General features: G+C 43.1%; 1 protein-coding gene across 1 annotated transcript in view; it reads left to right on the forward strand.

Annotated features, from left to right (window-relative positions):
- LOC125378736 overlaps positions 1–24,516 on the forward strand; it is a 44,194-nt gene that overhangs the window by 15,582 nt on the left and 4,096 nt on the right. The window contains exons 3-4 of the mRNA XM_048394691.1: positions 2,429–2,459; positions 3,492–3,596. Of these exons, the coding sequence (XP_048250648.1) occupies positions 2,429–2,459; positions 3,492–3,596 (136 nt within the window). The remainder of the gene's footprint in view (positions 1–2,428; positions 2,460–3,491; positions 3,597–24,516) is intronic.

A 24,516-nucleotide genomic window follows, 5' to 3' on the forward strand; every position in this document is an offset into this window, starting at 1 on the left:
GTTTTGGCTCCTTAATGCCGAGCGCCAGACAGAGTAACAACAAGTACCATCTTTTAACGTCTTTTGGTATGACGCGGTCGGGGATCGAACCCCGGACTTTCCGCTCTCCGGACGGACGCTCTACCATTAGACCACGGAGGCGGTCTTTTAATATTGACCCCAAGTAGGAAAACGTTTTTCAGTGGAGAGATGCTAGGGTTAGTACAGTTTTTGTTTTGAAGATGTTTTTTAGAACTGACAGTTTTAGAGAAATTATAAAATACCTTACCTCTATAATTCTCAGTCCGCCTTCGTCACTGTTGTTAGTTTTATTTTGTCCCTTTTGTCATTCCAGATGAATCTGTACAATATGTTGTTTAGTTCATCAATAAATTCACTTATACTCTGTATACCCATATTCTAAGATCCTTCCAGAAGAAATGAAAACTTCTACAGGGAATCCATCAATACCTGGGCTTTTGTGATTTTTCATAGATTTTACGGCCTTTGTTATTTCATTCATGTTAATCAGGTCTTCTAAATAATCAAACTGTGATTTAATAAGTTTTGTTGTGTTTAGTTTGTGTAATAAATATTTGGACTCCTTAGTTATTTCTTCACTTGAAGAGTATAGTTTCTCATAAAAAAGGTCTCTGTCCAGTTAAGATGGATTGTCCATGGCTTATTGAATCCCCTTTTTTAGTTATAATACTGTTAATTAGTTTACTGGTATAGTTCCTGTTTTCAAGATGACAAAAATATTTTGATGGTTTCTCTCCTTCCTCGTACCACTGGATTCTGTTTCTTATTTGAATTCCCCTTTATTCTTCTTTTAATTTTTCAAAAAGTACTTAATATTTAGACAAGTCTGACAGCTTTGATTCACTTATATTCTGAATATTTGCCCTTATTTCCTCTTCTATTTGCTTTATGTTTTCTTTTAAGTTTTTACTTTCTTCATTTTTGGTTTTCCTCAAATAAGTGGAAAAAGATATTGATTTGCCTCTCACTTTCATCCAAAATGTTTCCAAAAAAAGATCATCACTGATTTTTTATTTTAAGTTTTGGTGTTAAGTTTTTATGGTTCATCTTTGGAACATTTACTGTTTGAATATTCTAGCTTTGTTTCTTCTAGTGTATCTTTCACTATTTGGATATATTCATTGTTAAACAGTACAGAAGTGTTTAACTTCTAGTAGTCCCTAACTTTTCCTTTGCTAAGTGTATTTTAAAAAGTCAATGTTATTGCAAAGTGATCGGATTTGTATCCTGGTGCAATTGTAGATCAATAGTTATATTTGCAATGTCTTGTGAGACCAAAAAGAAGTCCAGCTCGTTGTTCTGGCTTTTTCTTCCACCATGTGTATTTTTTTGCATCTATATTTTTTTCTCTCCAAATATCAATTAGATCAAAGCTTTCTGGGTTTTTTTCAAGTACTTACTTTATTGCTTTGGGATTGTTGATATGCTTAAAATATTCCAAATCGACATCTGGATTGAGTACCAAGTTCCGTCACAGGGCAATGCAAAAAGGACAAAGTGTTCACGACGAAGAATTTCGTTCGTCAACCAAATTCAGTGATAAGGGTGTGACTTGAGCACTGTAACTGACTTAAAGCGATGTGATATAAGCATTACTATTTTACACAAGATAAATACATTTCATAAGTAACATAATAACCATAAGATTGAAATCCAATTGAAATGAGAATATTTTATTGCACCTCGCTTGATTGTCAATATCAACTCATCTCTGACTAATACTAATAGAAATAGAACTGATGTGTCAAGCACCACACAAATACAGAATCAGATACACGAAGTACAGGTACACAGCGACTAATGTATCCAGGTGAACTACCTATTTTAAAGGTGATTTACTGTTGGAATAGTGGTGGTGATATATATGTATTTTCTCATCCATTCATAAATAAAATCCAATGTTTATTTTCACATTATTGATATGGAAAGGGTCACTGTATGACTTGTAATATTCCAGATATCTATTAAGCAATGTCATTGGAGGTTCTGTCTGGAAGCCAAGGTCGGATGATGCAGCTCCGTGGATTGAGGTGAATATTATCGTTAGCATTACTTCATCAAAAAGATCACTTACAGTGTATCTTAGTTGGTGCAGTGTCTACACAAAAAAAATGTAGCACTCAAATCTATTATATAAACAATCTACATGACAGCTTGACCCGTTATGCATGTTTGTCATTTAAAGGAAAATACGCTTCAGGAAAGTAATTACACTAACTACGGAAATTGTGGGAATCGCCGACACATGTAAATCTAATACACTTATTAAATAACACCCGTCCGGGCAGCAGGGGTATATTGACCACTGGGATGTAATTGCCTGTGGCATGAAGAATCATGCCCGTCTGTCATTGCCAGTAAAGCAAAAGAGGCTCCAAGTGCAACTGGCTTTTTCTATTGTTCACAGTGAAGTCGGTGACTCAGTCTGTGAGTCCACTGTAAGTCAATCACTTTGTCCACAAGATAGTCTAGGTTCAGTACATGGAATTTAGTTCCCGACACTTTCCCTGCCAGAAAACATTTTTCCCAAACAAAATTCATAAATTTGTGATGCAAGTGTTGAATTACCCACAACAAACACCATTGTTTACAGAGCATGGTTTGATAACTTTAGGATATGAACATAGGTTCAATCAGAGTTACTGTGTAGTGCTCCACGTGATTCGAACAGATGCAGAATATACTCATAAAAATGCAATTAGAAAAATGCAATTCAAATTATTCTGTTATGACATTTATTATTCTGCATTCTGACTGGTCCGCCAGCGGTATCCTATCTACGCAGGACTTTGCTTTTGCTAATGATCGCGTCAATGCAGATGAAACTATTTCTTTGAAAGCAGTTACCTGAAACCCGACCGGTATTAAATTTAAAATACCGATTTTACAGAACAAATGTTGCGGAACAAAGTGTTCGAGATCCAGATTATTTATAGCAAATGTGACATTACTTTTTCAAATGGGAAATCCGACGAAGAACGTCTAAGAGAGGGTGTGTTAAGTTCAGTTACATTAACAAAGTTTGATATTTAGTTAGAGCTCATTTATAACGTCCTGTGACGTCATGTCTATCGCTTCATAACACGAGGGTGGTGTGTACAAGCTGCAAGGGTCGCTTTGAAAAGTGTTTACACAGTATGTGTGGTAGATAGTTCTAATGTCTCTTATTGAAAACATTTTAGTATTATGGTGTTAATTATGTTTTGAGTAAAAACAACCAAACAATCTCGGATTAAAGCTTACTGATGCCTAAAGTTGACCATTCAGCCTATTGTAAATATTAGACTTAATCCATGCAACGTCACTTATTACTTCTGTGTTACGAAATCGTTCGAGATTATTACATATTTAATGTATCTACGATGTATTTTGGCCTTCGGCGGAGAAAGAGTTTAGTAGGAAAAACAGATTTGGAGGTGTTTTGTCTAAGATGACGCATTCAGTAAATTTAACTGTTTTCTCTTCAACAGCTTGGGATAGATACTTTCCTCTACTTTGCTATGGTTGAAATCTGGCCCGACATCTCTACCTTCACGAAGGACATCTGGTTTCGGGACTCCAACAGGAACTGGATGGTGACATGGACGAGGAACGACGAGGCATCCATTTTGGGATTCTTTATTCCACACTGTAAAGTTAGTTTCTTATTGTACATGTTGAATTGATGCCAGTTTTAACACATTTTGAATTGATCGGTCTGAATTAGAAGAATAACGTCCACCCCTTTTGGGGATATGGGTATTTTCGCGAGTATGACTTGACAAAAAGTAAAGTCATTTTCCTGTTGTATGAAGTTGCTAGTTTTAACATCGATAGTTTAAACATTGAATAGACTATTGTCTATACATTCAACCACAAGTCCGATTTTATAGAAAATAATAATCTGCATATCGGTCATTTGTTGAAGTAAGCCCATCGCAACACACATACATTTCTCGAGAACTGTGACATCTACCTGTGATCCCTAAACACTGTGCTGGGGACGTTAACATAACTGTACATCGCCCTGTAACACTGCCATTTGTGATCCTTAGGAACCGTGCTGGGGACGTTTACATAACTGTACATCGCCCTGTAACATATCCATGTGTGATCCCTAGGAACCGTGCTGGGGACGTTTACTTAGCTGTACATCGCACTGTAACACAGCCATGTGTGATCCCTAGGAACCGTGCTGAGGACGTTTACTTAACTCACATCGCCCCGTAACATATCCATGTGTGATCCCTAGGAACCTTGCTGGGGACGTTTACATAACTGTACATCGCCCTGTCACACATTCATGTGGGATCCCTAGGGACCGTGCTGGGGACGTTTACTTAACTGTACATCGCCCTGTAACTCATTCATGTCTGATCCCTAGTGACCGTGATGGGGACGTTTACATAATTGTACATCGCCCTGTAACTCATTCATGTGTGATCCCTAGGAACCGTGCTGAGGACGTTTACTTAACTGTACATCGCCCTGTAACACATTCATGTGTGATCCCTACGGACCGTGCTGGGGACGCATACATAACTGTACATCGCCCTGTGACAAATTTATGTGTGATCCCTAGGGACTGTACTGGGGATGTTTACATAACTGTACATCGCCCTGTAACATGGTCATGTCTGATCCCTAGGAACACTGCTGGGAACGTTTAAATCACTGTACATCGCCCTGTAACACAGCCATGTGTAATCCCTATGGACCATGCTGGGGACGTTTACATAATTGTACATCGCCCTGTAACACAGCCATGTGTGATCCCTAGACACCATCCTGGGGACGTTTACATAACTGTACATCGCCCTGTAACACATTCATGTGTGATCCCTACGGACCGTGCTGGGGACGTTTACATCACTGTACATCGCCCTGTAACATAGCCATGTGTGATCACTAGGGACTGTACTGGGGATGTTTACATCACTGTACATTGTCATGTAACATAGCCATGTGTGATCCCTATGGACCGTGCTGGGAACGTTTACATTACTGTACATCGCCCTGTAACACAGCCATGTGTGATCCCCATGGATCGTGCTGGGAACGTTTACATTACTGTACATCGCCCTGTAACACAGCCATGTGTGATCCCTATGGACCGTGCTGGGAACGTTTACATTACTGTACATCGCACTGTTACACAGCCATGTGTGATCCCTATGGACCGTGCTGGGGACGTTTAAATAACTGTACATCGCCCTGTAACACAGCCATGTGTGATCCCTAGGGACCGTGCTGGGGACGTTTACATCAATGTACATCGCCTCGTAACACAGCCATGTGTGATCCCTAGGGACCATGCTGGTGACGTTTAAATAACTGTACATCGCCCTGTAACACAGCCATGTGTGATCCCTACGGACAGTGCTGGGTACGTTTACATAACTGTACATCGCCCTGTACCACATTCATGTGTGATCCCAAGGGACCTTGCTGGGGACGTTTACATAACTGTACATCGCCCTATAACACATGCATGTGTGATCCCTACGGACAGTGCTGGGGACGGATACATAACTGTACATCGCCCTGTAACACATTCATGTGTGATGCCTAGGGACTGTACTGGGGATGTTTACATCACTGTACATCGCCCTGTAACATGGTCACGTGTGATCCCTAGGGACACTGCTTGGAACGTTTAAATCACTGTACATCGCCCTGTAACACATCCATATGTGATCCCTAGACACCATGCTGGCTACGTTTACATGACTGTACATCGCCCTGTAACACATTCATGTGTGATCCTTAGGGACCGTTTCTGGGGACCTAGACACCATGCTGGGGACGTTTGCATGACGTACATCGCCCTGTAACACATTCATGTCTGATCCCTAGGAGCCGTGCTGGGGACGTATACATAATTGTACATTGCCCTGTAACACAGCCATGTGTGATCCCTAGGGACCGTACTGGGGACGTTTACATAACTGTACATCGCCCTGTACCACATTCATGTGTGATCCCAAGGGACCGTGCTGGGGAAGTTTACAAAACTGTATATCGCCCTATAACACATTCATGTGTGATCCCTACGGACCGTGCTGGGGACGCATACATAACTGTACATCGCCCTGTAACAAATTCATTTGTGATCCCTAGGGACTGTACTTGGGATGTTTAAATAACTGTACATCGCCCGGTAACATGGTCATGTGTGATCCCTAGGGACTCTGCTGGGAACGTTTAAATCAATGTACATCGCCCTGTAACACATCCATGTGTGATCCCTAGGGACTGTACTTGGGACGTACATAGCTGTACATCGCCGTGTAACACATTCATGTGTGATCCCTTTGGACCATGCTGGGGACGTTTACATAATTGTACATCGCCCTGTAACACATCCATGTGTGATCCTTAGGGACCGTGGTGGGGACGTATAAATAACTGTACATCGCCCTGTAACACAGCCATGTGTGATTCCTAGGGACACTGCTGGGAACGTTTACATAACTGTACATCGCCCTGTAACACATTTATGTGTGATCCCTACGGACAGTGCTGGGGACGTTTACATAACTGTACATCGCCCTGTCACACATTCATGTGTGATCCCTACGGACCGTGCTGGGGACGTTTTCATCACAGGACATCGATATGTAACATAACCACAGATCCTAGTCAACCATGATTAGTTAAGTTAACATCTGTCACAATTCACCAGTCTTGTTACACCACGGTGTTTTTCTCACAGATGCTGACAATTCCTACAGACGCAGTCAGAATCACAATGGACCAACACAGCAGTCTTCAAGTACAACGCGTCCGTGTGCATGGTCATATGTAAATTCATTTCAATACAATACCATCATTGTTAAAAATCGCCTCTGCCCAAACATCTTCAGCTATCACCAACAGCCTCGGCCCAAACGTCGTCAACTCTGTCACCAACAGCCTCGGCCGAAACATCGTCAATTCTGTCACAAACAGCTTTGGCCCAAACATCTTCAACTCTGTCACCAACAGCCTCGGTCTACACATCTTCAACTCTGTCACCAACAGCCTCGGCCCACACATCATCAACTCTGTCACCAACAGCCTCGGCCCACACATCTTCAACTCTGTCACCAACAGCCTCGGTCTACACATCGTCAACTCTGTCACCAACAGCCTCGGCCCACACATCATCAACTCTGTCACCAACAGCCTCGGCCCACACATCGTCAACTCTGTCACCAACAGCCTCTGCCCACACATCATCAACTCTGTCACCAACAGCCTCGGCCCACACATCTTCAACTCTGTCACCAGCAGCCTCGACCCACACATCTTCATTTGTCACCAAGACCGCTTTCGTGGTCTAGCGGATACAGCCTCTGCGTGGAGAGCGGAGGGTTGTGGGTTCGATTACCGGTACCTTAGTGGGCTAGCACCATAAAATCGGCGTTAGTCCGTACTGGTACAAGTAGCCACGCACACACACACACACACACGCCCGCACGCCCGCACGCACGCACGCACGCACGCAGACACACACACACACACACACACACCGTTAAACTGCATTTCACCTCACCTCACTTCATCTGTCACAACGAACCTCGGCCAACACATCATGCATTTTGATGTTGGCCTACAGTGTAACACTGTAGGCATGCAGCGTTTTATTTATCTAAAGTCAACCACTGCGTGCAGTCTATTTTCTTTAAGTCTGCATTTGTACTCTGCCCGATGTCTGTTCTGTATATGGGCATTCTGGAATTAGTCCCAAACCTGCATTTCCAAGTACGTATAGGCCTGACCTTCCACGAGATGGTCAATACCTTCCAAGTAATTGTTATTATTATTAAAGTTATTATCATTATTATTATTAACAGATTAAAATAAAAAATGCAGAAAATGGGGTTTGGGTGATCATGGCACAGTCAGGCTGGTTAGGCTCATCATCAGCTCAGATCCCTTGTCCCGTCTACACGCAGCCCAGGCAACGAATGGAACTTCTCCCAGGAAGCGCTGCCTAGTCGAACCCACTGAGAACTTTTCGGAGAATGTGAAGACTCCCCAACACTGTAGCCTTCTGCATTACCCAGAGTGTCGGAAGGGCTATATTCCTGGTAGCAAGCCCGGGTACTCTCTCAATGTCACTCAACAGATTAGGAGGTACCAAACCTAAGGCACCGAGAACAATGGGGAGTCGGACAACTTGGAACTTGCGATGAAAGTGTGGCATTTCCAAGCGAAGGACTCTGCTAATCTTCTCAACACACTGCACATAAATTCAATGCAGTGGTCGTTCAGATAGCCTCCTCTTAAAAAAACTGAGTCAGGGCAGAATTGATATAGCACTTTACAAGGTTGACACTCATTCCTGTACGGTCCAGCAGTACAGAACCATCAACAAAATCAACACTGACACTGAGATTATGTCCCACATCCTTTCTTCTTCTTCTTCTTCTTTGTCTTCTTCTTCTTTGTCTTCTTCTTCGTCTTCTCCATCTTCTTCTTATTATTATTATTATTATCAGTAGTAGTAGTGGTAGTAGTAGTAGAAGTAGTAGGAGTAGTAGTAGTGTTGTAATTCTTGATCATAATTATCAGTTATCAATGCATTATATAATCCCGTTGCCTTTGAATATTGTTGCGTAAATCAGTTTCTATTGTCGATTGTTCTAGATGACGTTTGCGTCATGGTGGTCAGGATGAAGTGACATACCACAAAACACTTACTTTTGTTTATGGAAAGATTCAGCGTGTCAAACCCCACCATTTATATCTGTAATGCGCATTTACGTGAGGTCGTGTAAATATGCATGGACATGTCATGGAGAAAGACGTGTACAATATCTGTCTAAAACAGCAATGCATTCAAACATTTGTAGATATGGCTGAAGTATTGCCGATGTGACGTTAAATATTAACTCACTCACTTACTCATATATTAACCACTGCTTGTTCATTGGATCAACATTCAAATCGGGAATCTGCAATACTGGCGAAACGTTTGGTTTGGTGATGAACCACGTGTTTTGCTTCAGCGTTGTGATGGGAGATCGACGTTCAAATGGTTGATGCATGTCATCGTATCCCAATTGCGTGGATCGATGCTCATGATGTCAAACACTGCATTGTCTGGTCCAGACTCGTATATTTACAGACTGCCGTCATATAGCTGGAATTTGGCTGAGTGCGGCTTTAAACAACAAACAAAACAAACAACATCAAATGACGTGTCCGAGGTCATATCCTACACGCAGAGATCAAACCCTGTGTACTTACAGGGGAATTTAACGGTTATTCGCTTCGGGGTGAAATTGTGAGACATTACATGGTTCCCATTATTGACTGTCGGTGGGAAATGTTCCAGCAAGATAATGCCAGGCCGCATACTCAACGTGCAACAGTTGACTTTCTACAGAACGAAAACTTTACAAATCTCCAATGACCTTCCAAATCCCCAGATATCAACCCAAAAGAACATCAGTGTTATGACCTGGATAGACGTCAATGTCAACCCATACACTTCAGCCACTTTTACACGCATTTTCTGGACGAGTTGGCTGGGATCCCACAATCCCAGTTTGTGGTTTGTGAGAACAACGCCCACGTGAACAGACGTCAACACTCAATGAACTTCACACGTCACACTGTCACACAGGCGCACAAATTGGGATGCTTTGAGGGTTTGCTTGAAATTGACCACCGTCGCCTCACTTTTTGAAACTAGTTGGCATTGGGATGTATTTCATAATGCATATTTTCTATATAATTTTTCAACATTTTCTAAATGTTTTGACACATAGACCACTGATGTTAAGGTTCAAGATCACACTCAAGTGGCAATATTGTTGTTAATACTATAAGTGATGACAATATTAGGATATCAGAAGTAGGTCACTGTGAACTACTTATAGTGATAAGCATATGCTTTTCTCCAATGTTACATTGCGGTTACCATATTTTGTATATTTGCTGGATAGCCATTTGGAACGTTTTTGAAACGCCCCACTGATATTCAATGTCAAATAACTTTCTTAATGAGGTAGCTAGGGGCATGGAACTTTAAAAAAGTCGTTTTGCATGAGGCATATGTTTTCCAAAACTGGACCTATTTTTATTAGACATGAAGTGCATACATTCTTATTAATGTTCTTACAAACACGGGACTTTCTGTTTAAAATTGTATTGCATGAGACGTTTCTTGTCCCTAGTCGGCAGGGGTGTAACTTTCTTATTACTGTTTTTGAAGGCGTGTTTTAAGGTCGCTCTGAATATGACGTGTATTTGCCAACACAAAGTGATACCATTCAACCTGAAGTGCGTAAAACCTTCTTTATAAAGTAGTTTTAGGTACAGGACCTTCTGTTGTAAAGTTGTCTTGCACTAGGCACGTATTTTTGAAATATGATTATTGAAACGACGCAATCAGCCTTGATGTCTGAGTGATGTCATTGCTTTGGAAATGGCTTTGGATTCCTCATTATGCTAGACCAAGGCAGGTATGGGGTTGTAGTAGGCATGTATTTCACCGTAAATTTCACATGTAATGGTACGACACTGGAAACGTGATGGTAGGTAATGATTTCTGAGCAGTTCTAGAACATGTGAGGGGGCTGCTTCTGTTTTTGCAAGTTCGTGCAAACACTTTTTTAATTATATATGTATGTATATGCTTGTGTATTACATTACATGTTTTGTTTGTTTTTAATAGTGTATTTGTTGTGTTTGTGCAGCTAACGACTTATTGAAACCACCGCTCTCTGGATACTAGCTCATGCTTTAATTCATTTCTAGCTGGGCTTAGCAGTCATATCACACTATTACGCTTAAACCCGCTTAGTCTGGAAACCCCAGTTTGCGGACGCTCATTCCGGATTAACTAGGTTTCGTTGTATTTTCCGAACACTTTCTCTATTTCTTCCGAAACGTATCAGAGTCACAACCAAGACAAGAATCACCATCTTCAAGGTGTTGGGACATTAATGTGAACGTCCTCGTTAACTTTAAATTATATAAATCAGTTGTAATTTGAGCTATGTAATCTTATTACTAATGTTTGCATTTTGAATGTAGTCTTGATATTGATGTCTAGGTGTCTCTGTGATTTTCCATTAAATTAATATTGTTGTAATCATGAAAATAATTGGCATTCACTTGCTTACGTGATCGAGGATCGATTGACATATTGCCACACATCTTGTATCGTTACATTTCCATTCCACTTACGAAAGCGTATACCAGAACCGAAAAACACACTTTTAGTAAATTGTGCAGCACATCATTTGATATTCAGATCAGAACAATACGTGAAACATGTTAAAGGAAGAACAGTTTTCCTAAAGTCAGTAATTCTACTCGAAATATTTTCTGATTTGGTGTTGTTTAATGTCTTTATGTTGTGTGTTATTTTTCAAATAAAAAGATGTTCAGCACCGTACACGTTGTTTATTCTCTATTCGTGTGCGTGTGCGTGTGCTTGTGCGTGTGTGCGTGTGCGAGTGCGTGTGCGTGTGCGTGTGCATGTTTCTTTTAACGGAAAAGCTGCCATACTCCCACGAAAAGGACAAGAATGGCCACGGGGTTTCACAAGAGGTCATTCCAGAGGTCATTCAAGGGTTGTACTTTAGCAGCAATATCAGGGGTTGTATCAGGGGACACACGAGAAGTCATGCCGGAGGTTTTTTCCAGGGTTGAACTTGAGGAGTGATAGCAGGGGTTGTATCAGGGGTCACACAAGAGGTCATGCCAGAGCTTATTTGCAGGGTCATACTTTAGGGGCTATATCAGAGGTTGTATCAGGGCTCACACAAGAGGTCATGCCAGAGGTTATTTCCAGGGTCATAGCTTATGGGCTATATCAGGGGTTGTATCAGGGGTTACATAAGAGGTCATGGCAGAGGTTATTTCAAGGGTTGTACTTAAGGAGTGATAGCAGGGGTTGTATCAGGGGTCACACAAGACGTCATGTCAGAGGTTATTTCAAGGGTTTGACTTTAGGGGTTATTTCAGGGGTTGTATCAGGGGTCACACAAGAGGTCATGCCAGAGGTTATTTCCAGGGTCAAACTTAAGGGGCGACATCAGGGGTTGTATCAGGGATCACACAAGAGGTCATGCCAGAGGTTATTTCCATGGTCATACTTTAGGGGCGAAATCAGGGGTTGTATCAGGGGTCACACAAGAGGTCATGCAAGAGGTTATTACCAGGGTCCTACTTTATGGGGGATATCAGGGAGTGAATCAGAGGTCTCTTACCCGGTCTGTTCGGTCAGATTACACTGTCATAAGGTTATAAGATGTCCCTCACAAAGACATAATACAAGATTAAAATTTAAAATGTCGAACTTTATTCAGTCAAATTCGCCTCGCTGCAGAGGTCTAGAAGTACAGATTTGGAACTAATATCCCTACCGTAGTCGCTAACATCTCCAACATTGCCTACACTTGTAAAAGGCATCAGCTGTGCCCCTACATGTATATGACGCTGATGTTCGGTATGTTAGACCGTTATTTTGATCATGATAACACTTATCCCAGTAATTTTGATCATGATAACACTTATCCCAGTAATTTTGATCATGATATCACTTATCCCAGTAATTCTGATCATGATAACACTTATCCCAGTAATTTTTATCATGATAACACTTATCCCAGTAATTTTGATCATGATAACACTTATCCCAGTTATTTTAATCATGATAACACTTATCCCAGTAATTTTGATCATGATAACACTTATTGCAGTAATTTTGATCACGATAACATTTATCCCAGTAATTTTGATCATGATAAAACTTATCCCAGTTATTTTGATCACGATAACACTTATCCCAGTAATTTTGATCAAGATAACACTTATCCCAGTAATTTTGATCATGATAACACTTATCCCAGTAATTTTGTTCATGATAACACTTATCCCAGTAATTTTAAACAATGATAACACTTATTCCGGTAATTTTGATCATGATATCACTTATCCCAGTAATTTGTCTACTTTCCCTATGGTCAGTTCACGATCGCCAGGTAGACAAGGGCAACGCCTTGTTTGTATGTAAGTGGTATATTTTTATTGCCATGCGTTTTCAGATTACGAGTTATTGTCAATGTAAACACATGCTATAAGAAGCATTGCTTACTTCATATATTTCTTTCTGAAATGACCGCCTCCGTGGTCTTGTGGTAGAGCGTCCGCCCGGAGAGCGGAAGGTCCGGGGTTCGATCACCGGCCGCGTCATACCAACAGACGTTAAAAGATTGTACTTGTTGTTACCCTGTCTGGTGCTCGGCATTAAGGGTCTAAAACAAGGACTGGTCGGCTCGGAGTCAGTATACTTTGTCTGAGTGGGGTATTCACGTTAAACTGCGGCATGGTATCTCAGTGAGTTAGCACTATAAATCGGCATCAGTCCGGACTAGTACAAGTAGCCACACAAACACATACACGTACATGCACGTCGCTATATCAGTGCAATAATCTTGGACGCGACGTTAAACCCAATTTCACCTCACCTCACCTTTCTGTAATAATGACAATAGCATAGATCTTGCTTCACCCCACTTCTAGCTTGGGCTAATTGTCATATCAAACTGTTAACCCGTCAGTCAGTGTGTATCCATGCCATGGCAATATGTGACCTGGTTACTTGTATATGTCACGTCTGAATACAATCACTGTGTATCACATGCTGTGACGAGGTGGTTAACCCTACCTCCCATACACAACCCTACCAGACACATAGAACCCTACCTCACACACACAACCCTGCCAGACACACATAATCTTACCTCACACACACGACCCTACCAGACACACATAATCTTACCTCTCACACAAAACCCTACCAGACACATAAAGCCCTACCTCACACACACGACCCTACCAGACACACAAAACCCTACCTCACACACACGACCCTACCGACACATAAAGCCCTACCTCACACACACGACCCTACCAGACACACAGAACCCTACCTCACACACACAACCCTACCGACACATAAAGCCCTGTCTCACACACACGACCCTGTCAGACACACAGAACCCTACCTCACACACACGACCCTACCGACACATAAAGCCCTACCTCACACACACGACCCTACCAGACACACAGAACCCTACCTCACACACACAACCCTACCGACACATAAAGCCCTGTCTCACACACACGACCCTACCAGACACACATAACCCTACCTCACACACACGACCCTGCAAGACACACATAATATTACCTGTCACACAAAACCCTACCAGACATATAAAGCCCTACCTCCCACACACGACCCTACCAGACACACAGAACCCTACCTCACACACACAACCCTACCGACACATAAAGCCCTACCTCACACACACGACCCTACCAGACACACAGAAACCTACCTCACACACACGACCCTGCAAGACACACATAATATTACCTCTCACACAAAACCGTACCAGACATATAAAGCCCTACCTCCCACACACGACCCTACCTCACACACAGAACCCTACCTCACACACACGACCCTACCTCACACACAAATCTTACCTCTCACACACAACCCTACCTCCCTCACACAACCCTACAAGACACATAGAGCCCTACCTCACACACACGACCCTACCAGACACATAAAGCCCTACCTAACACACACGACCCTACCATACACACAGAACCCTACCTCATACACACGACCCTGCCAGACACACATAATCTTACCTCTCAAACAAAACCCTACCAGACACACAGAACCCTACCTCACACACACGACCCTGCCAGACACACAGAACCCTACCTCACACACACAACCCTACCAGCCACATAAAGCCCTACCTCACACACACGACCCTACCAGATACACAGAATCCTACCTCACACACACGACCCTGCCAGACACACAGAACCCTACCTCACACACACAACCCTACCAGCCACATAAAGCCCTACCTCACACACACAACCCTACCAGACACACAAAACCCTATCTCACACACACGGCCCTGCCAGACACACAGAACCCTACCTCTCATACACAACCCTACCAGCAAAACATAAAGCCCTACCTCACACACACGACCCTACCAGACACACAGACTCCAACCTCACACACACGACCCTGCCAGACACACAGAACCCTACCTCACACACACAACCCTACCAGCCACATAAAGCCCTACCTCACACACACGACCCTACCAGACACACAGAATCATACCTCACACACACAACCCTACCAGACACATAAAGCCCTACCTGACACACGACCCTACCAGGCACACAGAACCCTACCTCACACACACGACCCTACCAGACACACATAATCTACCCTTTCACACACAACCCTACCAGACACACATAATGTTACCTCTCACACACAACCCTACCAGACAGACAGAACCCTACCTCCCTCACACAACCCTACCAGACACATAAAGCCCTACCTCACACACACGACCCTACCAGACACACAGAACCCTACCTCACACACACAACCCTACCGACACATAAAGCCCTGTCTCACACACACGACCCTGTCAGACACACAGAACCCTACCTCACACACACGACCCTACCGACACATAAAGCCCTACCTCACACACACGACCCTACCAGACACACAGAACCCTACCTCACACACACAACCCTACCGACACATAAAGCCCTGTCTCACACACACGACCCTACCAGACACACATAACCCTACCTCACACACACGACCCTGCAAGACACACATAATATTACCTGTCACACAAAACCCTACCAGACATATAAAGCCCTACCTCCCACACACGACCCTACCAGACACACAGAACCCTACCTCACACACACAACCCTACCGACACATAAAGCCCTACCTCACACACACGACCCTACCAGACACACAGAAACCTACCTCACACACACGACCCTGCAAGACACACATAATATTACCTCTCACACAAAACCGTACCAGACATATAAAGCCCTACCTCCCACACACGACCCTACCTCACACACAGAACCCTACCTCACACACACGACCCTACCTCACACACAAATCTTACCTCTCACACACAACCCTACCTCCCTCACACAACCCTACAAGACACATAGAGCCCTACCTCACACACACGACCCTACCAGACACATAAAGCCCTACCTAACACACACGACCCTACCATACACACAGAACCCTACCTCATACACACGACCCTGCCAGACACACATAATCTTACCTCTCAAACAAAACCCTACCAGACACACAGAACCCTACCTCACACACACGACCCTGCCAGACACACAGAACCCTACCTCACACACACAACCCTACCAGCCACATAAAGCCCTACCTCACACACACGACCCTACCAGATACACAGAATCCTACCTCACACACACGACCCTGCCAGACACACAGAACCCTACCTCACACACACAACCCTACCAGCCACATAAAGCCCTACCTCACACACACAACCCTACCAGACACACAAAACCCTATCTCACACACACGGCCCTGCCAGACACACAGAACCCTACCTCTCATACACAACCCTACCAGCAAAACATAAAGCCCTACCTCACACACACGACCCTACCAGACACACAGACTCCAACCTCACACACACGACCCTGCCAGACACACAGAACCCTACCTCACACACACAACCCTACCAGCCACATAAAGCCCTACCTCACACACACGACCCTACCAGACACACAGAATCATACCTCACACACACAACCCTACCAGACACATAAAGCCCTACCTGACACACGACCCTACCAGGCACACAGAACCCTACCTCACACACACGACCCTACCAGACACACATAATCTACCCTTTCACACACAACCCTACCAGACACACATAATGTTACCTCTCACACACAACCCTACCAGACAGACAGAACCCTACCTCCCTCACACAACCCTACCAGACACATAAAGCCCTACCTCACACACACGACCCTACCAGACACACAAAACCCTATCTCATACACACGACCCTGCCAGACACACATAATCTTACCTCTCACACACGACCCTACCAGACACACAGAACCCTACCTCATACACACGACCCTGCCAGACACACATAATCTTACCTCTCACACACGACTCTACTTCACACACACGACCCTACCAGACACACATAATCTTACCTCTCACACACAACCCGACCAGACACACAGAGCCCTACCTCCCACACACAACCCTACTAGAAACACAGAACCCTACCTCACACACACGACCCTACCAGTCACACAGAACCCTACCTCACACACACGACACTACGAGACACACATAATCTTACCTCTCACACACAACCCGACCAGACACACAGAGCCCTACCTCCCACACACAACCCTACTAGAAACACAGAACCCTACCTCACACACACGACCCCACCAGACACATAAATCCCTAACTCACACACACGACCCTACCAGTCACACAGAACCCTACCTCACACACAAGACCCTACGAGAAACACATAATCTTACTTCTCACACACAACCCGACCAGACACACAGAGCCCTACCTCCCTAACACAACCCTACTAGAAACACAGAACCCTACCTCAAACACAACCCACTGGGGGCTATGTCTAGGCTGTACAGTTAAATCACCCACCCTACAGCTCAGACTTAGCCTTTAGTGAATGTTTCTTGTGACCCACGTATATAAAAGGTGTTTATAGAAACCACGGTTAGTATATTTTCGACGCTTATTTGTAACTAAACCTGGTCCTGGGGATTTCCTGTTCTTAAAACCTTTTACAACTGTGATCTCGGACACAGATGCTGGATAGAGTCTGTACCACCCAGCAAGTCTCTATGAAAGTCAAAATTTTCAAAAGGACCAAACAGGTCGCAGTAACACTTGGACCATACGTTACACACATCAGAAGACGTTGTCGCCGATATGGTATTGTACACAATATTTTCGTCTACGTCTGTGCTAAAACATGAGTCAGTGAGTGAGTTGAGTGCTGAAACTTGAAAAAAAAAATTATAACAAAGATGATAAGATATCAAATGTAACTAGGATGTATTTTTGCCTGCGGCGGAGAAAGTATTTAGCATAAACATATTTTGAAGGTGTTTTGTTTCAGATGACATGTTCAATATTTCAAACTTGTTCCTCTACTTTCCTTTTCTTTTTTGGCGTTCGAATCTAACCCGACCTCTTTAACGTCACGAAGGACATCTGGTTTCGGGACTCCAACAGAAACTGGCTGGTAACATGGACGAGGAGTGTTGGGGCATTCATTAGGAGGTTGTCCTTCACTCCATATTGTCAAGTTAGTTTCACACTATATATGTTGAATCGTCCCAAGTTTTAACATCGGTGTGAAAGAGTAGACAATTGTCCACATAGTAGGGGATATCGGGATAATCACGAGTACGAATTTATAGAAAGTTATCTGCACGTATTCCCGAAGCAAGAGAGTTAACTGACTTTAAAAGTCCAGTTTCCACCCTTGCCGAACTAGGCTGGAAATCCTGGGTTCGATTGTAGCGCCACCAGTGGTTATTACGAGTTATGTCCCTTCTATGGACCAATCAGATTCCACCTCTCGTATCACTTGCGTTTGATTGAAACACATCTGATCGAAAATCAAGATCTATATTGTGATAAAACGGATCTTACATCGCGAAGTGAATCAAATCACGTTAGCACCTTGATTTAAATCATAAAAAAGATTTGGAATATATGTTGACAACGAGTTGGCAGTGCACATGATTTGCAAATCCTGCAATCGACCAAAATCAGCACGACAGTTTACAAACCGGCGACTTCGTTGCGCGATTTTGATTGGACTATGCATAGACACATTAGCCCAACCAAAATGTAACTCCATAATACCAGCCTAGTTCGGCAAGGGTGGAAACTGGACGTTTATAGTCAGTTAACTCCCTTGCCTCGGGAAGATGTAATCTGTATGTCTGGCATTCGTTGAAGTCAGTTAATTGCAACATGCAACCATTTCTCAATCACTGTATACCGACCTATGATCCCTAGGGACCTACTAGGGACGTCAACACCACTGTACTGTGATGCTAATATCACTGTATATCGGCCTTACACATAGCCGTGCGTAATCCCTATGGTCTTGACTGGGGACGTTTACATTACATTACTGTACACCTGTAACATAGTCATGTGTAATCCCTGGGGACTGTACAGAAGATGTTTACATCACTGTACATCGATCTGTAACATGGCCATGTGTAATTTCTAGGGACTTTGCTGGGGACGTTAGCCACAGATTGATATTCCAGCCAATCATGATTAGTTAAGTTGACATCTGTCACAATTCACCTTGCTATACCGAGGCCTTTTCCTTACAGGTGCTGACAGTTCATACGGACGCAGTCAGAATCACAATGGACAACCACATCAGTCTTGAAGTTAAGTTTATCTCCGTGGGTGTTAAAATAATTTAAATACAGCACCAACTATTCAACCAGCGTTTGGGGGAGGTGTGTGCGTGCGTGTGTGTGTGTGTGTGTGTGTGTGGGGGGGGGGGGGGGGGGGGGGGGGGTAGAAGAGGGAGATGGGGTGCGATGGAGGAGTAGAAAAAAGGGCTGGGGGCAATAGGATGGGGCTAAGGCAAAAGGGGTGATTGGGGCATGATAGGAAGCGGAAGAACTGAGGGACTATTGATTGGGGAGGAGGGAGGGATGGGGTCTAGAAGGTTAAGGGGAGAGGGATGGGGGACATGGTTGGTTGGGGGAGATGGGGGTGAGGCAGTAAACATATTATGGACATGGTTGGTTAAGTTGGGGAAGATTTGGATGAGGCAGTAAACTTACCACGGACATGTTTGGTTAGGTTTGGGGACATTGGGGTGAGGTGGGAACCATATCATGGACATGGTTGATTAGGTTGGGGGACATTGGGGTGAGGTGGGAACCATATCATGGACATGGTTGATTAGGTTGGGGGACATTGGGGTGAGGTGGGAACCATATCATGGACATGGTTGATTAGGTTTGGGGACATTGGGGTGAGGTGGGAACCATATCATGGACATGGTTGATTAGGTTTGGGGACATTGGGGTGAGGCGGGAACCATATCATGGACATGGTTGATTAGGTTGGGGGACATTGGGGTGAGGCGGGAACCATATCATGGACATGGTTGATTAGGTTGGGGGACATTGGGGTGAGGCGGGAACCATATCATGGACATGAATGATTAGGTCGGGGGAGATGAGGCAATACACATATCCGGGAGAAGACGGTAAGGGAGGAAATGTGCGGAGACATAGTTTGTTTGGTTGGGGGTGTGGGTTATGGTCGGAAGAAGTAAAGAAATGAAATGTGATTGGAAGAAAGACGAAGTGGGAAAGGGTTCCCGATGGGTGGGCGGGATGGATGCGTAGAGGCGGGTTTCGTACGAGCAGCGTGGGCAAGACGAAGGAAGAGGGGCGGAGGACAAGATGGGAGAGCACGAAGAGGTTAAGGTGGTTCATGGGACCAGAGGACTTCAGCGCTTCTTTGTGTTTGACAGTCATGGTAAGTAATTATGGCTGGACCTGACCTGCTTTTTAACATTAACAGAACATTTAGATGGCTCATAACAGTGTATGACCTTTGCTTTATACTCTCTCATAAACCAGCTGTCAAATCAATAAACTAATGACATGTTCACTGTTCTTGCGTTCAGTTTTGGGCCAAGAGCGCTTCACAGTTATCTGAAACCATATGAATGTGAAAGATATTTCACAGTTGTGAATCAATATTTCATAGTATAATGGTCTCCATATTAGATACATCTACTTGTTTTTTAATATTCTGAAGGGCAGAGTAACTGTGATCTTGTTTTTATGTATGGTATTGTCATATTTACAAACTTCTCTCGTTCTCGGTATAATAGTTGTATTCCCCTTGAGTAGCTGAAAGGGTGAAAGATAAAAGTAGAAAAACTGTGTTTACTGTTCAGCACTGGGTACCAGATATTACCCACAATTCTATTGTTTGGCACTGGGTACTGGAGAATACCCATACTTGTCGGTTATCAATGAATTATATAATCAAGCAATATTTGCTTTCAAGTATTGTTGTAATATTTGAGTAGAAGTTGGCAAAATCAATTTTATATGTGTATTGCTATGTTTGATGTATACATTATGGCAGTCAGGATGAAGTAACGTCAAGACAAATATAACAGGTACTAAGGTACGACTTGAGGTTCTCTGTTCTTAATGTTACACTTGGTTTACTGAGTATTTTACATTATACAGAAACCAAAATATTGTACATCTGAATTCTTCTTGCTCACATTGTATCTTCTCCCAAATGTGTGTATCAACACATCACACAGTTAAACAACCCCTTTACTGTAAGGGTTGGACTGAGGTTGATCGACACCGCCGCACTTTATTTGTGAAACCACGTGACACTTGGACAGCACATAATGCATACTTCCTTTACTTCCTAGGATATGTTTCACAAAGTCCAGTGATGTCAAGGGGCAAGGTCATCCTCAAAGTCGGAGCTTGAAAAAGGGAGTGTTTAAATCATGACCCAAGAAGCATTAGCTTCAGATCAATGGAACATGGTACATTCATCATTGGGACAGGGCCGCGACCTGGAAACTTTCTGAGTGACCTTCGTTGAAGGTCAACATCACAGTAAAAGTTTATTGGTGAAATGTTTCCTATTTCCACTAACTTGCCTTTTTCTGGAGACCCCTTTGTGCATGTAGTAGTTGAAATTGTTGAAATACATATTCTTTTCTTAAAAGTTACTGTCACGATTTCTCCATGGTGTATCACATTTGGTATATTTGATGGATAGCTCTGCGAAATGTTCTTGTAATGCAATTCTCAAGGTTATACACGAGAAATGTATCAGTGTTCACTGATCAGAAGGATGCAATCTGGTACATATAAACATTAGGGTAGGGAATTGAACTTGTATGGATTTGAGTGACCATCAATGAAGGTCAATATCACTGGAATGGTCATTAGTAAGCTTGTTCTGCTTCTTTGTTTACTGAACCAAGCCCCTTGGATTGTATGACATGTTAGCAGAGATAGATGGTCAAGGTTGTTAAACCAGCAGCGCATGTACCTGTCTTAGTAAGGTAGCTACAGGCATAGGACTTTCTATTTATAAGTTGTCTTGTATTAGACGTATGTTATCCCAAGCCGGGTGTGAAGTGCACACAACGTTCACATATATAATTGTTACAGCCATGGGACTTTCTGTTTAACATTGTTTTGTATAAGACATATGTTTTCCTAAGCCGGAAGTCATGTCATAAGACCTAGCGTGCATTTTAACTTTCTTATTATCGTTGTTATAGGGATTTTATAAAGTCGCTCTGCATATGTTATTCAACAGGAATACGTATAACAGAAACCTGAAATAAAGTCATCATTATGTCAGAGCGAGGCCAGGCACTTTGTTCTGGAATTAGACTGTAGTAGGCATGCATTTGACCAAACCAGAGTTAGTGGTCAGCACTGGAAATGTGATTACATGTAATGTGTTCCGAGGAAGTCAAGAGTGGGGATCTACTCCTGTTTTTCCAAGTTCTTTCAAACACGCGTCTTGTTTTTATGTGCATTTATGTGTTGGTACAAAAGTATATCTGTTGTCATTATTATACTGCTAACTGGTTATTGTCAATGTAAACACATGCGATAAGAACCGTGTATTTTATCAGGTATGACTTTCTGCAATAATTACGATAGAATAGTTCTTGCTCTGCTTCTTTTCTAGCTGGGGCTAATGGTCATGCGAAGCTATACCACTAGAGCCCTCCGGATACCCAAACTTACGGACACCTATTCCGGATTAACCAGGTTTCATTGTATTTTGCGCACACTTTCTCTTGAAGTTATCCGAGTCAGATTTAATCATAGACAAGTATCACCATCTTCAATCTTTCAGGGACGTTACTTTGAAGCAGTTGCTTCTTTTACCGTGTGTATATAACGTACTAGTACACTTTATATCAATGCTTTTGAAATTTGAGTTTTATAATCGTATTACTTATGTTCGTATTTTGCATGTAGTTTTAAAATTGATATCTTGTTGTCTCAAGTGTAATTTCCCTTAAATGTACATTGTTATATTGAATTGACATTTACTTTTCGTAACTGACCGACGATCGACTGAGCTCTTTATACTCAGCGTCATATATTTTTGTATTGTTGAATAAAAAGATCTTCTGCATCATGACAGGTTTTTTTATTCCTATGCGAAAAGTTGTCTTATTTGAGGAAACGAGCAAGGTGTTACTTGTGAATAAATAACAAGGAAGTTCGCTTGACATGGTTGTGCAAAAGATAGTTCGGCGCCTCATTCATGAAAAGAACTCCGTTTGTAAGAATGAATGAATGAATATGGTTTTACGCCGCTTTCAGCAATATTCTAGCAATACCACCGCTGGGGATACCAGAAATGGGCTTCACACATTGTACCCATGTCGGGAATCGAACCCGGGTATTCGGCGTGACGAGCGAACGCTTTAGTCACTAGGCTACCCGACCGCCCACGTTTGTAAGAAAACTCTGGATTATTAAAACATTTGTATTCTTCTATTGTACTAGCTATCTGAGCTAAATCACATTGAGTTGTTCCACATCATATTTCAGATTCGAAAAGTTAACAGATGACCAAATTAAACAGAATATAACTTGTGGGTTTAGGAAAATGATGTACTGTAGAATACGTATCGGTTAAGAATAATGATGGGTTATAGAACATGCATCAGTTTGGGATGGTGGTGGATGGGACAGTATGTGTCGACATTGATAAGGATGGGAAGTAAAACATGCATCAGTTTGGGAGGCGGGGATGGGACAGTATGTGTCGACATTGATAAGGATGGGAAGTAAAACATGCATCAGTTTGGGAGGCGGTGGATGGGGCAGTATGTGTCGACATTGATAATGATGGGTTATAGAACATGCATCAGTTTGGGAGGCGGGGATGGGACAGTATGTGTCGACATTGATAAGGATGGGAAGTAAAACATGCATCAGTTTGGGAGGCGGTGGATGGGGCAGTATGTGTCGACATTGATAAGGATGGGAAGTAAAACATGCATCAGTTTGGGAGGCGGGGGATTGGACAGTATGTGTCGACATTGATAAGGATGGGAAGTAAAACATGCATCAGTTTGGGAGGCGGTGGATGGGACAGTATGTGTCGACATTGATAAGGATGGGAAGTAAAACATGCATCAGTTTGGGAGGCGGGGGATGGGGAAGTATGTGTCGACATTGATAAGGATGGGAAGTAAAACTTGCATCAGTTTGGGAGGCGGGGGATGGGGAAGTATGTGTCGACATTGATAAGGATGGGAAGTAAAACATGCATCAGTTTGGGAGGCGGGGGATGGGGAAGTATGTGTCGACATTGATAAGGATGGGAAGTAAAACATGCATCAGTTTGGGAGGCGGTGGATGGGGAAGTATGTGTCGACATTGATAAGGATGGGAAGTAAAACATGCATCAGTTTGGGAGGCGGTGGATGGGACAGTATATGTCAACATTGATAAGGATGGGAAGTAAAACATGCATCAGTTTGGGAGGCGGTGGATGGGACAGTA

Source organism: Haliotis rufescens, unplaced genomic scaffold (genome assembly GCF_023055435.1).
Source record: "Haliotis rufescens isolate VD_foot unplaced genomic scaffold, xgHalRufe1.0.p SCAF_13, whole genome shotgun sequence".
Lineage (NCBI taxonomy): Eukaryota > Metazoa > Mollusca > Gastropoda > Lepetellida > Haliotidae > Haliotis > Haliotis rufescens.